The sequence below is a fragment of the Phocoena sinus genome, chromosome 6, assembly GCF_008692025.1.
Source record: "Phocoena sinus isolate mPhoSin1 chromosome 6, mPhoSin1.pri, whole genome shotgun sequence".
NCBI lineage: Eukaryota > Metazoa > Chordata > Mammalia > Artiodactyla > Phocoenidae > Phocoena > Phocoena sinus.
The window spans coordinates 12,560,435-12,575,090 of NC_045768.1; the positions used below are offsets into that span (position 1 = coordinate 12,560,435).

General features: G+C 48.3%; 1 protein-coding gene across 2 annotated transcripts in view; it reads right to left on the minus strand.

The window, feature by feature from the left end:
- The window catches only part of MORN5 (MORN repeat containing 5), a 33,303-nt gene extending 18,734 nt beyond the window's left edge, over positions 1-14,569 (minus strand). Inside the window, exons 1-4 of one of the 2 annotated variants that reach the window (XM_032635987.1) lie at positions 14,474-14,569; positions 10,666-10,813; positions 8,933-9,044; positions 4,869-5,000 (exon numbers count right to left, since the gene is read on the minus strand). In XM_032635987.1, coding sequence (XP_032491878.1) covers positions 4,869-5,000; positions 8,933-9,044; positions 10,666-10,813; positions 14,474-14,520 — 439 coding nt within the window. In that variant the 5' untranslated portion in view covers positions 14,521-14,569. The remainder of the gene's footprint in view (positions 1-4,868; positions 5,001-8,932; positions 9,045-10,665; positions 10,814-14,473) is intronic. The other variant, XM_032635988.1, reaches the window with a different exon arrangement.
- Positions 14,570-14,656: the final 87 nt, after the last annotated feature.

A 14,656-nucleotide genomic window follows, 5' to 3' on the forward strand; every position in this document is an offset into this window, starting at 1 on the left:
ATGTCCTATCCTTTGGCCCCTTTTCTAATGTAACAAGAGAAACCTTTCTAATGGACAAATCTGTTACTATTCCACTTGCCTAAAACCCTCCCTTACTCCCCCATGGCCCTCAGGTGAAAAGACACCTGTGATCTTTCCTCCGGCCCTCTTGGGCCTCCTCTCCTGCTTTTTCCCCTGACGTATTGGTGTCTCACGCTCCTGAGCGACCTGTAGCCTCTTAGATGTGCAGTGCTCTCCCCCATCTCTAATCCTTTGCACATCCTGTTCCCTCTGCCTTTAACACTCTTCCCAACCCTGATGCACTTGCCTGCTCTGATTTAGGTTTCACATTAGATCTTGCTTTTCCCAGGAAACCTCCCTGGCCTGCTGGCCTCCAGGCTTTGGGATCTGCACCAGGTTCTCTTGCAGCAACTCTGAACTGTCACGATCCATTTCACTGTCACTTTCTCTTGCCGCCTGAGAGCCTCTAGGATGCCGCTGTCACCTTCATGCCTAACACAGAGCCCGACCCATAGCAACTGGTCAATAAATATTTGTCACCCAAACAATAATCAGTGTCTGCCCTTCTAAGAATGGCCTTCCCTTCCCCGATGCAGTTTTTTAAAAGACTTAATTTTTTAGAGCAGTTTTAGGTTCACAATAAAATTGAGAGGCAGGTACAGAGATTACCCATATATTCCCTGCCCCACACATGCACGGTCTCCCCCATTACGAACATCTCCCACCAGATGGTACATTTGTTACCACTAATGAACCTACATGGACACGTCATAATCACCCAAAGTCCTTAGTTGACATTAGGGTTCACTCTTCGTGTTGTATATTCTGTGGGTTTGGACAGATCCATCACCATAGTATCATCCATAGTATTTTCACTGCCCTAAAATCCTCTGTGCATCCCCATGATACATTTTAAAGTTTATCATCAAGCATGGCTTTTGCCCACAGGATTCTGGGAACCACAATTTCTGATTCCCCAGTCACACCATGCGTATTCATGCCTCTGTGTCTTTGCCCATGCTGTTCCCTGTGCCTGGAATGCCCTTACCCAACGATCCTGTTTACGAATCCCCTACTCATCCTTTAAGACCCATCACTTGGGGAATTCCCTGGTGGTCCAGTGGTTAGGACTCTGCACTTCCACTGCAGGGGGCACGGGTTTGATCCCTAGTCGGGGAACTAAGATCCCACATGCCATGTGGCGCAGCCAAAAAAAAGACCTATATTATTTCTGGGAACTTTTTCCTGACTGACACCCTCCACCCCGGACAGGTGATCAATTCCCCCTCCCCATCCCCCCCCACCATCCTCGAGGGCTTCCCCCCACCAGGGCCCACATCACATGATATTGTGATTATATTTTTCTGTATCTGTCTTCTCCACTAGTCTGTGAACCTGCACAGGACCAGCATGTCCTCTCAGTGAGGCAAGATTTGAATACAATTCAAATCTAGAAAACTGAAAATGCATCAGTTGTATTGTACAACAACTGAAGAAAGATTATGCTAACCCAGAATTCCCCAGAACAGTAGTGCCGTAAAAATTCTCCCTGCTGCCCCATCTCCCAACTAATTTTATGGTCAAATCATTTTAGGAAATGATGGAAATATATCTCTCTGGTAGAGATTCACAGTACACACTCACTCCTTAATTTATCTTTTTCATATACAGTTAATGAGCGCCTAATATGTGCCTGGGTCTGTGCTTGGTGCTGGAGCTATAGCAGTGTGCCTGTTTTTAAGAAAAAATTTTGCTTCCTTTCTCCTGTAACTTTGAACTTTACTGGTTCAGAGGCCTTAGTTCTCGAGGAGAAATGGTCCCACCAAGTGATACAACAATGGTTCAGCTGAACTGGAAGTGGAAGCAGCCACCTAGCCATTTTTGCACCTTATGCCACTGAAACAACAGGCAAAGTAGGGGAATACATTTCTGGCTGGAGTGAGGGATCTCGATTGCCAGGTGGAAATTGGGTTGCTGTTACTGGGGAAAGGAGACACTGTATGGAACCCAAGGGGGTTCTCTAGGGCACTTCTTAGTACTTCCACTGCCAATAGTAAAAATGAATGCAAAACTAAACCAACCAACGAAACAACCAAAAAAGGCAGGACCAGTAAGGATTCAGACCCCTCAAGAATGAAGGTGTGGGTCGCCCTACCTGTTAAAAAACCAGACCAACTGAAATGTGGGCAGAAAGCAAATGGAACATGGAATTTATAATAGAAAAAGGAATTTGTAAGTATTAACTACAGCCTCATGACCAGTTATAGGAAGAGGACTGTATCGACGATACAGCTTTTCTTCCTTGCTTGTATGTTTATGTATAACGGTATCTATATCATTTATCTATTTACATATTTGCTTTTATTAACTAATTTTTTTTCTCTCCTTTCCTCTTTTCCTCTTAATATTTTATAGGAAGATTCTTGGCAGTGGCGTGTAGGTTGTAGATTAGGCAGGACTGTCAAGGGATAACATCACTCAAAGATGGACGCAACGTCTACTGGGTTTAAGGTCTCCCCTCTCCGAGGAGGTGGTGAGAGCATCTTCGTATTAGTAGGAAGGATAGTTGCAACTTGTAATACAAAAGAGCATAAATGCGTTATCTTTGCAGCAGAGAAGAGTGTGTTTGGACGCTGAGCAACAGAAAGCAGTTGATGGGGCCAGTTATGAAGCTACTGACTCTCAACTCCAGAGCTACCTTTCTGCACTCTACTTGGCGATGCTGGGACTGGGACCGCGTGGAGGACACTTCTCCTTTGCCAGCTGGCCCCCAGTCAGGTGCTTCAAGGCAGACAGAGGGGGAGGGGACACGCTCCTTCCTGTTTTGCTTGCTGTTCTGGTCGGTGTCTCAGCAGCGGCCTTTCACTTCCAGTTTCCAGCTTTCCCCACACCCCTAGAATCAGCGTCACTGTGCTCTCTCTCCAGAGGCCCTCCTGGGCAGTGCCCCCTCCTCACAAGTCTGGGATGCAGCTCCTGGTTGGGGGGGGGGCCTCTATCAATCTACATTCTAATAACCCAATCTCTTGCTTCCCCCCCGCCCCAGTTTTGAGGTGGTAGCTGCTTCCTGCAGTTACTTTCTCTGTCACCTCAATGTCTTCCTTTTGATTTTTCAGCTCTCCAATACTTACTTAACCAATTTCCTGATATTAAATTCTTTGTTTTTCTGACTGGACACTGGACAGGTACAAGTGGAGACAAGACAGACAGAGTCCCTGCTCTCAGGGACCTTACCATTTAGTGGGAGAGGCAGACAGTAAGCAATTACAGTTGAAATAAGTGCCGGGAAGGAAAACTACAAAGTATACCAGCATCTAAAAGGTCCTGAGAAGCCCTTCAGGAAGTAAAACTGTTTAGTAGGACTTAACTCAGTATCTCCTTAGTTGATTTGATCAAGAAACTTCATGGGAGCCTATTTATATCCAGCAGAATTAGTGTTCTATATAGTACACTCTGTTAATGGAGGATGAGAAGTCAGAGAAAAGTGCCAGGGTCTTGGAATACAAGCATTTGCCATGTTCCCCCAGCAGCACCCAGTGGGCGAGGGGTATCTCAGCTCCAGGATTCAGCCACGACGTCAGCTGACGATTCCCTTTGCGCTTATTCCAGCACCACAAGGCAACTTTCTGATCATCATGGAATTACTGAGTAAATTTCCCTACAGGGAGTGGAGACCCTCAGCAGCCAACCCAGGCCTTCTGGTCTACCTGGCAGTTTCTCTCTCATTACACAGTAGGGTTTCTTGACCTGGGTCTTTAGGGGAACCATCAACCCCTTAAGACTATATGCAAAATGCATATGTGTGTGTGTGTGTGTGTGTGTGTGTGTGTGTGTGTGTGTACACATATATATTTGTGTGTGTGCATATGTGGGCATTTTCCTACGAAGAGGGTCCATAGTTTTGGTTACTCCTAGTGGGACTATGACTCTAGAAAAGAGAAGGGTTAGGAATCACGGTGTTAAAGGAAAATGTTCTTGTTCTTATTTGTACATTGACCTCTTGCAAGTTTGTTCACTGTCAGTCAGTCCTTCTCAGTCTGATCAGCTTGTGTTCACTCACCAAACTGAGGTTCTGGATCCTCCAAGGTACTCCCCAGGCTGAGGGGCCAGCAGTCATCCTGGACCACATGGCATCACTCACTTTCCAGGCCTTTACCTGTGCTGGTTCCTCTGGCTGAAAAACCTGTCCCCACACCTCAGGGTCAACTCCGCATCATTTTTGGGGTCTCAGGTTAGCTATTTCCTTCTTGAATCCTTCTCGGAATTTCCAGTTCTGGATTAGATAGCACTTCTTTGTGCTCCCACAGCATCACTCCCACCTCTCTGGGACCCCATTCCCATCTCCACTACCCCCCACCACCATTTAGGGCCATGTTTTTCCCTTTCATTTTGCTTATTCCATGATGCAATTAACTGTTCATAGTACTTGTCTGCTATTTGCCAAACATAAGCTCCACGAGGGAGGGGTTTGTGGCTAGCTTTGGTGCCCAGACCAAGCAGAGCGTCTAGCATACAGCAGGCACTTACTAGCTGCAGGGAAGCATGCAAAGATAAGTACTCGAATCCTTTCTGTGCTACACTTACGTGCTGTCACAGTTAGACCATTAATGCCCTCTGCCCTACTCTGTGACTACGTATAGACTCGTCAGCCATGAGAATTCCAAAGAGTGAAACATTCAGACAATCAATTTCTGTCAGTTTTCGGACAATCAATGATTGGCAAAAGCTTCTTTCTCGCTAAATGCATGCATGTGTGCGCACATGTGTGCACAAACCTACATGCGATCGGACGAGACTGGGCACGTTCAGGGTGGTATGGCCATAGACCAAACGTACGTGTGATGAGAGAAGAGAGAACACGTGCCACATACCTGCATTTCTCAGAAAGTGATTCTTATAGTCCTTGACGATCCTCGTGGTCGGGTTATAGAAGCCGTCTCCGCAGTCGTAACAGCCTGGAGGGATTTTTCTAGGCGGGTCCACGTTGGTGAGTTGAGAGATACCTTGAAAGGATATCATGGATCATTAACTGAGCACCAAGGCCAAACCCAGTCCCAACCTAAAGTCCACTTTTGGCTGGTTGCTCATGTGACAATCCGGCCCCATTTCTAGACCACACACTCCCTATCAGGGTACACAGCAAAAGCACCACAAACAGGGCCCCAGAGGAACTTCCTGAAAATGGCTCCATGAGTAGGTTCTGGGAAACTAAGTTGCTTGCATTCCTTGGCTCGTGGCCATGCATCCCTCTGACCTTCACTTCCATCATCACATCTCCTCTCCCTCTGCTTTTATCATCACCTCGTCTTCTCTCACTCTGACCCTCTTGCCTCCCTCTTATAAGGACCCCTGTGATTACACTGGGCCCACCTAGATAATCCAGGATAATTTCCCCACTTCAAGGTCCTTGACTTAATCACATCTGCAAAGTCCCTTTTGCCATGTAAAGTTAACACATTCATAGGTTCAATGATTAGACGTGGACAGCCCCCTATCTTCTTCCCTTGACCCCATCCTCTATTTCTAGGCACACCACGAAAAGGGCACAGGTTCTGGAATCAGAGAGACCCTGAGGATGTGTCAGAGTCGGCCACATAGCTAGAAAGGCATGTCTGGGAGAGGAATGGCATTCAAGGTGTGAGCAAAGGCCACAAGATATGAGCCTTCATTCCTTGCTCAGGAAGCCTTGTGGAACAGGGTGTGTGTAAGGAAAACAGCAGGAAAGAAACGGGTCACGTGGGCAAGGATCAGGTGATGAAGAACCCTGACCCAAACTACCAAAATAGCTGCCAGGCATTGTGCTAAGTGCTTGACTCCTACTATTTCGCTTACTCCTCATAGCAACCCTGTGGTCCCATTTTACAGAAAACTGAGGCTCAGAGAGGTCAAATAACTTGCCCAAGGTTAGATACTGAGCTCTGTAGCCTATACGTTAAGCTGCTGATATCAGGGGAGGAGAGGGCCTGGGCACCGCCTCCCAGAACCGGGGACATTGGAACCACCAGGAGTCGGTGTACCTTTAAGGTCATAACCCCTGTGTGTTGTCTCTCTTGGACGCTGAGGCCTGAGGAAAGGAGATAAGGTTGGAATAAGTAACTTCTTGGTTTCCTTCTACTAGTGGGTCTGTAATTCCCTGTCCTCTGGACTGAGGGCTGGATGCCTGCCGAGTGCAGCACACGCTCACAGCTCAGGGTCCCGCACACAGCGGTGCTCTGAGGTTGGCTGACGATGATAAGCAGGTACACTATTGGCTGATGGTTACTGAGGGCACACTCCACGCCAAGCGCTTTACAGCCAGTTCTCTCCCCGAAGCCTCCTGCCAAAGCCCATCTCATGGATGCCCTCCCCCCGGCCCTAACAATGCCTGCTGCCGAGGCTGAGAGGGGGCTTTTGGAGAGGTGAGCAGAGTGCCGAGGGACTTGGGAAGGAAGTGCGTACTTAGGATAAAGCCGCTGAGCCAGGAGCCGCTGGAGGAGAAGGCGTGGCCGCAGGAAGGCTGTGCGCTGCCTCACGCAGCTGTGTGAGAGCTGAGGGCCTGAGGCCGGGAGCTCTTTGCCTACAGGCCTCAGCTGGGGTGAAGAGCTCATGACAAAGTCATCGCTAAGCCAGGGGGAGCCATTCACAAGGTTCTCCAGTGGCATCCAGACTGGCAGCTATTTGAAGGCAGAGACTGTGTCCTCGAAGCTCTCGGTCCCCCAGGGCCCAGCCAATGTCTGCCACAGAGCAGGTGCTCAGGGAACGTCTGTGAACAGCATTGCTGTAACTACCCAGAGTGCACCCAACACCTCCTACTGTGACGTCAACATCATTGTCCCTGTTTGATAATAACTCTTTATCGAGCACCTCCTACGTGCCAGGCAACGTGCTAAGCACTGGGGACACACATAGCCTTTGCTCTCAAGGAGCTCACAGTCAGCTCCTCATGAGAGACACTCATGACAGAGCTGGGGGAGTGGATCGTGGCTGCTCTGTGATTTCTCATGGGGAGCACTTGCCTAGTCTGGGAATTCAGGGAAGGGTCCCAGGAAAGGGGCATTAAGCTAAGACCTGAAGGGTGGGAAGGAGTTATTTGGGTGAAGTGAGAGGGTTAGAGCATTCCAGGCAGAGGGAAAGGCAAGAGCATGGTCTCTTGGAGGAGCAGAGAGAACATCCGAGAAGGGTAGGGAGCGAGGGATGAGGCTGGGGACCTCGCAAGAGCCAGAGCGCGCTGGTCATTCTAAGAGTGTGGAACCTTATCTTCAGGGTAGTGGGGCGGCACTGGAGGGCTGGTGGCAATCAGATTCACGGTTTTCAAAGATGAACGTGACCACAGAGTGGAGAATGGTCCAGAGGGGGTCAAGCGTGGATCTTAGGAGATCAGGTAAAGAAGGGCGGAGGATGGAGGTCTGGAATAGGGCAGCGGCAGAGAGGATGAAGAAATTCAACTTGGCACATGGCGGTGCTTGGTAAATATTTGTTTAATGAACAAATGGATATACTTTAGAGGCAGAATCCGTAGGACTAGGTGATGGATTGCACACGGGGGTAGGAGGAGGCAGGATTAGGCTTATCTCGGCTGTGGGTGGGGGCGAGTGACAGTCTCTGGGGGAGCAATCCTTGGGGGAGAGGGGGCTGGTGAGGAAGGTAATGAACTCAGTGCAAATTGAGGGACAACCAAACGTAGGTGTTGGGGAAGCTGGATGCAGGAATCTGAGACTCAGGGATTTTGATTTCAATTTGATTTCAATTAAATGAAGGCTTAAAAGTGAATCAACTTGTAGGGAGAAGGCACAGAATGATGACAGAAGAGGGTCTAAGCCAGAGAGCCGTGGGGAACCCCAAAATTAATAATCAAGGGGAGGAGAAGCTGCAAAGGAGACGGGATAGAAAGAAAGTGGGAGAGTGAGGTGTCAGGAAAGCAAAGGGAGAGAAGGAGTCTCACCTGGTCAGCTCTCTGATCCAGGTCACAAAGCCAGGGTTTGCACTGACTGACTCTGACCCTGAGCGCCTTCTGGAGGTTTCTGTCCTCAGGGAGGCTGAGCTGCCCAGGCTCATCCAGCTACTGAGCGGGAATGCTAGGACTCCAACCCTGACCTCCCAGCTCTCTGCTCTGTCAACTACACCATTATCTCACGTTGGGTTTTTTGTTTTTTTTTTTTTACAGTTTTTTACAGTTTTCCCATATTTGGATATGTCGTCTGGGTTGCGCCGAAATCTAGCCTCTGGAGGTTCAGCTGACCTCACACGAGTCTCAGGAACACAGGATGAGCCCCTTAAGCTGTCAGAATCCAGACTCTAGCCCCAATGTCGCCCTCTGTGATGGAACTCGATTTTTGCAGGGACATAGCGTGATGCAGGGGACCTCAGAGAGGAAGACATGGGCTCCCATGGGAGCTCTGCCACTGGAAACATGTTTGGACTACGTGGACTCAGCTTCCTCCTCTGTGACATGGGACTAGGAAGGCAGACATGGCAGGGCCATCTGGAGATTCTACTAGACAGGGATTATAGAGGGCCTCACCCGGCACCCGATACACAGAGCACACGCTCCACTGGTGCTGGCCCGTGTTGGTGCCACAGCTGATCTGATGAATGACAGCAACTGAGGTGTACTGGGCACCTACTGTGCGTGCAAGACACTGCTGTGAACACTTTACACGAGTGATCTTATTTATGAGACACGTGGGGTAAATGATGCTATTGTCCCATTTTGCAGGGGAAAAACTGAGGCACAGAAAGGTGGAGGCACCGCCCTTGGTCCCCGGCTGGTACAGGCGAGCTGAGATTTGAGGACTGGCCTCTCTGATTCTAGAACCTGGCGCTTCTGCATTCTGTGACCCTGCTCTGTACTCCTCCCCTTTGGGTGGGTTACTTCAGTGGTGCCACAGCCCAGTTATTTAGAACTGTTTTTCACTTTCCTCTCCATGTGTGAAGGGAAAGAAGGGTGCCTGGGTACCTGCAGGCTTCAAGCCATAGCAGATCTCAGTGTAAAACCTCCGATCATAGCTGTCACAGTAATGCCAGTTCTCAGCGTCATACTGCAGCCCGTCTGAGAAGGTGTACGTGCCCTGGAAGGTAAGGAGCACACACACAGGTCTGAGGAACTCACAGCCCACTTGCCAAGAAGGACGAAAGTCAAGGGAAGGGGTGGCTTTTTCATTGCCGTGGAAAAGAAGTGATAAGTATCACAGCTATCACGGCTGTGGTGATCAGGAGGAGTGGTTATGAAGTCCTGGCACCCAAAATATGCAACTCAAAATATGCAATGCTGTATATTTAACAGGGTTGATTCAATGAAAGTCGGTGAGATAGTACATGAAAAGCATTTGACATAGGGCTGGCATATAGTAAACAGTCGATAAACGTTACTATTATTCTTTTATTATTATCACGGCTTGAAAGTTCAGAGCCCTCAGTCATGGCTCTTTGTCCAAACATGTACATTCAGCTTTTGCTGCCTTAGTGCTAAAGGAAGCCTCAGGATGTAGACATCGCATTGGCCTGGGCATCAGGAAACATGGGTGGAAATTCCAATACTATTAATTCACTGGGTGACCTTGGGTAAGTCACATCCCCTTCCTGGGGCTTAGATTCTCCAAGCTGTAAAGCGAGGAGTGTTTCTTAACCTTTTTTTAGGTCATGAGCCAGCCCCTGTACACACCCATAATCCCACGAAAGTTACAGATCCTTTCTCTGGAGAAATTATAGTCACATGTACACAGAAGCTTTTGTATATAAATTGGGAGATTTCATTGACTCCCTGAATTCTACTTGTAGCCCACAAATCCCAGGCTAAGAACTGACTTAGATGATTTATCATGATAGTAATGGTGGAATTAACATTTATTGAGTGCCTACTGTGTGCCAGGTACTGAGCAGAGTGCTCACATATATTGCCTCATTTATTCTCATAACCATCCTAGGAGATGCCTAGTACTCTCATGGCCGGTGGAATCATGGTCCCCCAAAGATGTCCACGTCTAATCATTGAACCTATGAATGTGTAACTTTACATGGCAAAAGGGACTCTGCAGATGTGATTAAGTCAAGGATCTTGAAGTGGGGAGATTATCCTGGATTATCTAGGTGGGCCCAGTGTAATCACAGGGGTCCTTATAAGAGGGAGGCAAGAGGGTCAGAGTGAGAGAAGACGAGGTGATGATAAAAGCAGAGGGAGGAGATGTGATGATGGAAGTGAAGGTCAGAGGGATGCATGGCCATGAGCCAAGGAATGAAGGCAACTTCTAGAAGCTGGAAAAGGCAAGGAAGTGGATCCTCCCACAGAGCCTCCAGAAGGAATGCAGCACTGCTGACCTATTGTAGACTTCTGCTGTCCAGAACCATAAGATAATAAGTTTCTGTTGTTTGAAGGCACTGAGTTTATAGTAATTTGTTACAGCAGCAATACGATACTAATACAACCATTGTTCCAGTTTATAGACAAGAAACATGAGTCTCAGAAAGGGGAGGTCATGGGCCCAAGGTCACACAGTTGGTGGCAATAATAGGATTCAAATTCATCATGGCCTGTCCAGGAGCCCTTCTGGATCCAGAGGGAGAGGATTCCAGAGCCCTGAAGATCAAGAGGAGGAAGAAAAGGGCAGCAGAGGGGGAGGGCAGGGTGCGTGTCAGGGGGGCTTTTCCTGTCTGAGGCTTTCCCCTCTGCAGACTCCCTCCCCAGCTGATTACCTTTACAACCAATCCTTTCTCCCAAATGGCATCGTATCGGCTCCCACTGGGGAAGTACAAGGTTCCTTGGCCATGAAACATGCCGTCCTTCATTTCCCCAACATATTTTGTTTCGGTAGGGAGGATGTATTCGGCTTCACCCTCCATCCTGTAAGGACAAAGGGAAGTCACTGAGCCCTCATGGCAGCTGGAGGATCAGAGCTGGCGGGTGCAGCAGAGCCAGCAGGAACCTCAGGGTCCTCGGACGTTATTCTCCCAGCAATATTCTGTTCAGAAACAAAATGTTTGTTTCCTGCAAAGCTCAAAAGTAAGAGGGGCTGTGTGTCGAAGGGGATACAGGGTTTGGTCTATTTGTTCTCCCTCTCTCTCAGGTAGGGACTGTCCTGGAGTTTACACTGCCCCTGGAAGCCCCCCTTGGGAGGCCCAGAGAGGGGAACAATGCGTCCAAAGCCACACGGTAAGCACTGTGAAGCAGAGATGGGGGCCAGGTTTCCTGGTAGCTGATGCTGGGTCTTCCCCGTCCCCCACAACCAGCCTACCCCTGCCCATTGCGCCGTAAGTAGGAAACTGGGAAAAGTGTGAAATTTAGATAGGAAACGGGAATTTGAATCCTACTTCACCATGCTCTAGATGTATCATCTTGGAGACTTTCCTAAATCTCTCTGTTTTCCCTCCTTCCTTTGTTCCTTCCTTTTTTCCAAGAAATATCTACAGAACACACCTGCTATATTCCAGGTGGCTTGCTGAGTCTAGTCTGTTGGATACAATACTACAGACAAAACAGTGACCAAGGTAGATGCAGTCCTTGTCCTCGGGGAGCTCACAGTTCAGTGGGGGACACAGTTTAGCAATTACATAATGCGTGGTCAGTGCCATGTAGAAGACAGGCCCCCACCTGAGCACGGGGCAGGGAACCAGCTGGACCACTTACCTCACGTGTGAAATGGCTGAGATTAATGCCCAAGATTAACCCAGATTCTGGTAACAGTTTTCCTAGTAAAGAGCCTGACATACAGTGAGTGCTTAAGAAATATGCTTTCATTCATTCCTTCATTCCTTCTCCATTCTTCCCCACTAGCTGGAATTTACCTCTCCTAACTCTGAACTTCTTTTTGGTTTTTTTGTACCTCCACTGGACGCCTTGCACTTTCTGCCTTGCATCGTAATTGTATACCTCATCTCCCCTATTTAATCAAAGTTTCTTGAGAGGAAGACCTTGGTATCCTCAGCTCCTAGAATCATGTTTTTTTAAATAGGTGCTCGTGAACATCTACTAAGTGAGGAACGAAGGAAACAGAAGGGCCAGTGGACTTCCTGAGAGGATGACAGAAGTTGCCGCTGTGACAGAGGCCCCAAGCAGGAGAGCGCTGTGGTTAAGGCACAGCTTCTGAGCCGGGCAAGGCCTGGAGTCCAGACCTGGCTCCACCTCTCCATGCCTGTGTGACCTTGTGTGACCTCCACCTTTCTAAGCCTGAGTTTCTCATCTGTAAAATAGGGATAATGATGACACCTCTGCAAAGTTGTGGTGTTAATGGCTATGAAACTATAATAGAATGCCTGACGTATAGAAGAGCTTAAAAACTATTTTGCTTTTACTTTGCTGCAAGACACAGAAGGAAAGAGAACTCCTCTTCTTCTTTTTTATTTCTTTAAATTTTTTGGGGCTGCATTGGGTCTTAGTTGTGGCACGTGGGATCTTCGTTGAGGCATGCGAGACCTTTCGTTACTAGCGTGCGGGCTTCTCTCTAGTTGCGGTGTGCGGGTTCCAGGGCGCATGGGCTCTGTAGTTGTGGCACCCGGTTCCAGAGTGCGTGGGCTCTGTAGTTTGTACCGCGCAGGCTCTCTAGTTGAGGCGTGCAGCTCAGTAGTTGTGGCATGCGGGCTTAGTTGCCCCGCGGCATGTGGGATCTTAGTTCCCTGACCAGGAATTGAACCCACGTCCCCTGCGTTGTAAGGCGATTCTTTACCACTGGGCCACCAGGGAAGTCCCTCCTCTTCTTTCTTCCACCTCTTTGCTTGAGACCACATCTGTCATTTCTAAACATAGTCTCCATCTAAACCCTTCTCTGAGATTTGGCATCTCCCCTCTTATTATTTTTTTTTTACTGCAACTTGGACACTATTATTCAGACCACCTACAGACATCTCCAGCCCACCCCAAATAGAACTCATCCCCTCCTCCCTCAAGCAGCCGAATCTTCCAGGTTCAAAGCCTGGAGGTGGGCTCTGGGCTGGGATTGGAAGCAGTCTCTGAGTGGGACCAGGAGCCGATCAGTTGCCAACTCCTGGCAATGAAATCACCCAACTTCTACGTTTTTCTCTTTCCTGCAGCCCCACTGCCTCTGCCTTGGCCCAGAGACCTGGTGCCTCTTACCGAGACAGTGGCAATGGGCTCTGACCTGATCTCCCCACCTCCACTCTGCTTCCTTCCGTCCCTCTTTCCATCCTTCCCTTCCTCCTCTGCCTCTCCTTCCCTTCCGTTTTTTCTTTTATGCATTCAAGGTGAAAAGCCTTCATTTTATATATGTATTTTTTTGGCCGTACCACGTAGCAAGTGGGATCTTAGTTGCCCCACCAGGGATCGAACCTACGCCCCCTGCATGGGAGTGCGGAATCTTAACCACTGGACCACCAGGGAAGTCCTGAAATGCCTTCATTTTAAATTCAAAGTAAATTAGAAAGAACAAAGAGAGCTACTTTATAATGAAGACATCAATCCTTAACAAGGATATGATGACCATATCTCAAATATTATTCATTCATTCATTCTCTTATTCATTCATGTGGCTAACATTAACTGAGTGTGTGCCAGACAGATGTACTATGAGGAGGGATACAGAGGTGAAATAAATTAGATTTCCTAATGCCCAGCACTACCAAGGGTCTAACAGTGGCTCTTCCCACCCACAGAATTGTGCATGGTATTCAAATCCCTCTACGTAAGAGCACAGCCCCCCTGTCTAGCTTGGGCTCCCACTCTCCTCCAGGCACATTCTACACTCCACCCAAACTGAACTGCCTGCTCTTTCCCTTATAAGCCCTCTGAGCTATTGCTCATGCTGTTCCCTTTGCCTGTAAGCATTCTTCACCTTGCATCTCCATCCACCTAGATCCTACTCAACCTTCAGGGCCCATTTCAAATATTGTCTCCTCCATGAAGTCTTCCAGGACTGCTCCAACTAGATGCATCCTCTACAGGGGCTCAGCAGGGGTCTATAGTAGAAAGCACATGGGCTCTGAAGTCAGATCTGGTTTTCATCTCTGCTCTGTCAAATGCCAACTAGGTGACTTTGAGCACATTATATAATTACCTTGTGCCTCACTTCTCCCATACGTATAATGGGGATGATTATATCTATCTCATAGGGTTGCTATGAGGAAGGAAATATTCAAGCAAAGCCACTATCTGAAATTATCTTCTCATTTATCTGTTTGTTGGCAGTATACCAACTAGACGATACGCTTCACAAGAGCAAGAACCTTGACATTTTTAATATTCTTATCCCTATATCTAAGACTGGCATTTAGCAAACACACATATATACGGGTATACATGGAATGGATGTATCTCAGCTCTGCTGTTTATTAGATATGCGTCCTTGAGCAAGTTACTTCACTTCCCTGGATCTCATTTTCCTGAACTGTAAAATGGGAATAAACGTTCCTATCTGAAAGGGTTGTCCTGAAGTTTAAAAGGCATAAAGTTTGTGAACGTGTCTGGTACAAAGTCCTTTGCAGAGGCAAAAAGACCGCCGGCTTTTCCCAGTCACGGATGTTCAAGACATAGTGAATCAAACGAGGTCCTTACCTCCCATCTACAAATTCCCCAATATATTGGCTCCCCGTGTACTCCATGGCACCTGCCTCTAGCTTCCAGCCGTTAGGAGACCAGAGCCTCGGTGTATCCCGCCTCACTATGACAACCAGAAGGGATAGGCGGAACCGAGGCGAAGCCCCACCCCCAGGGTCCGCGGAACTTCCTGGCTCTACG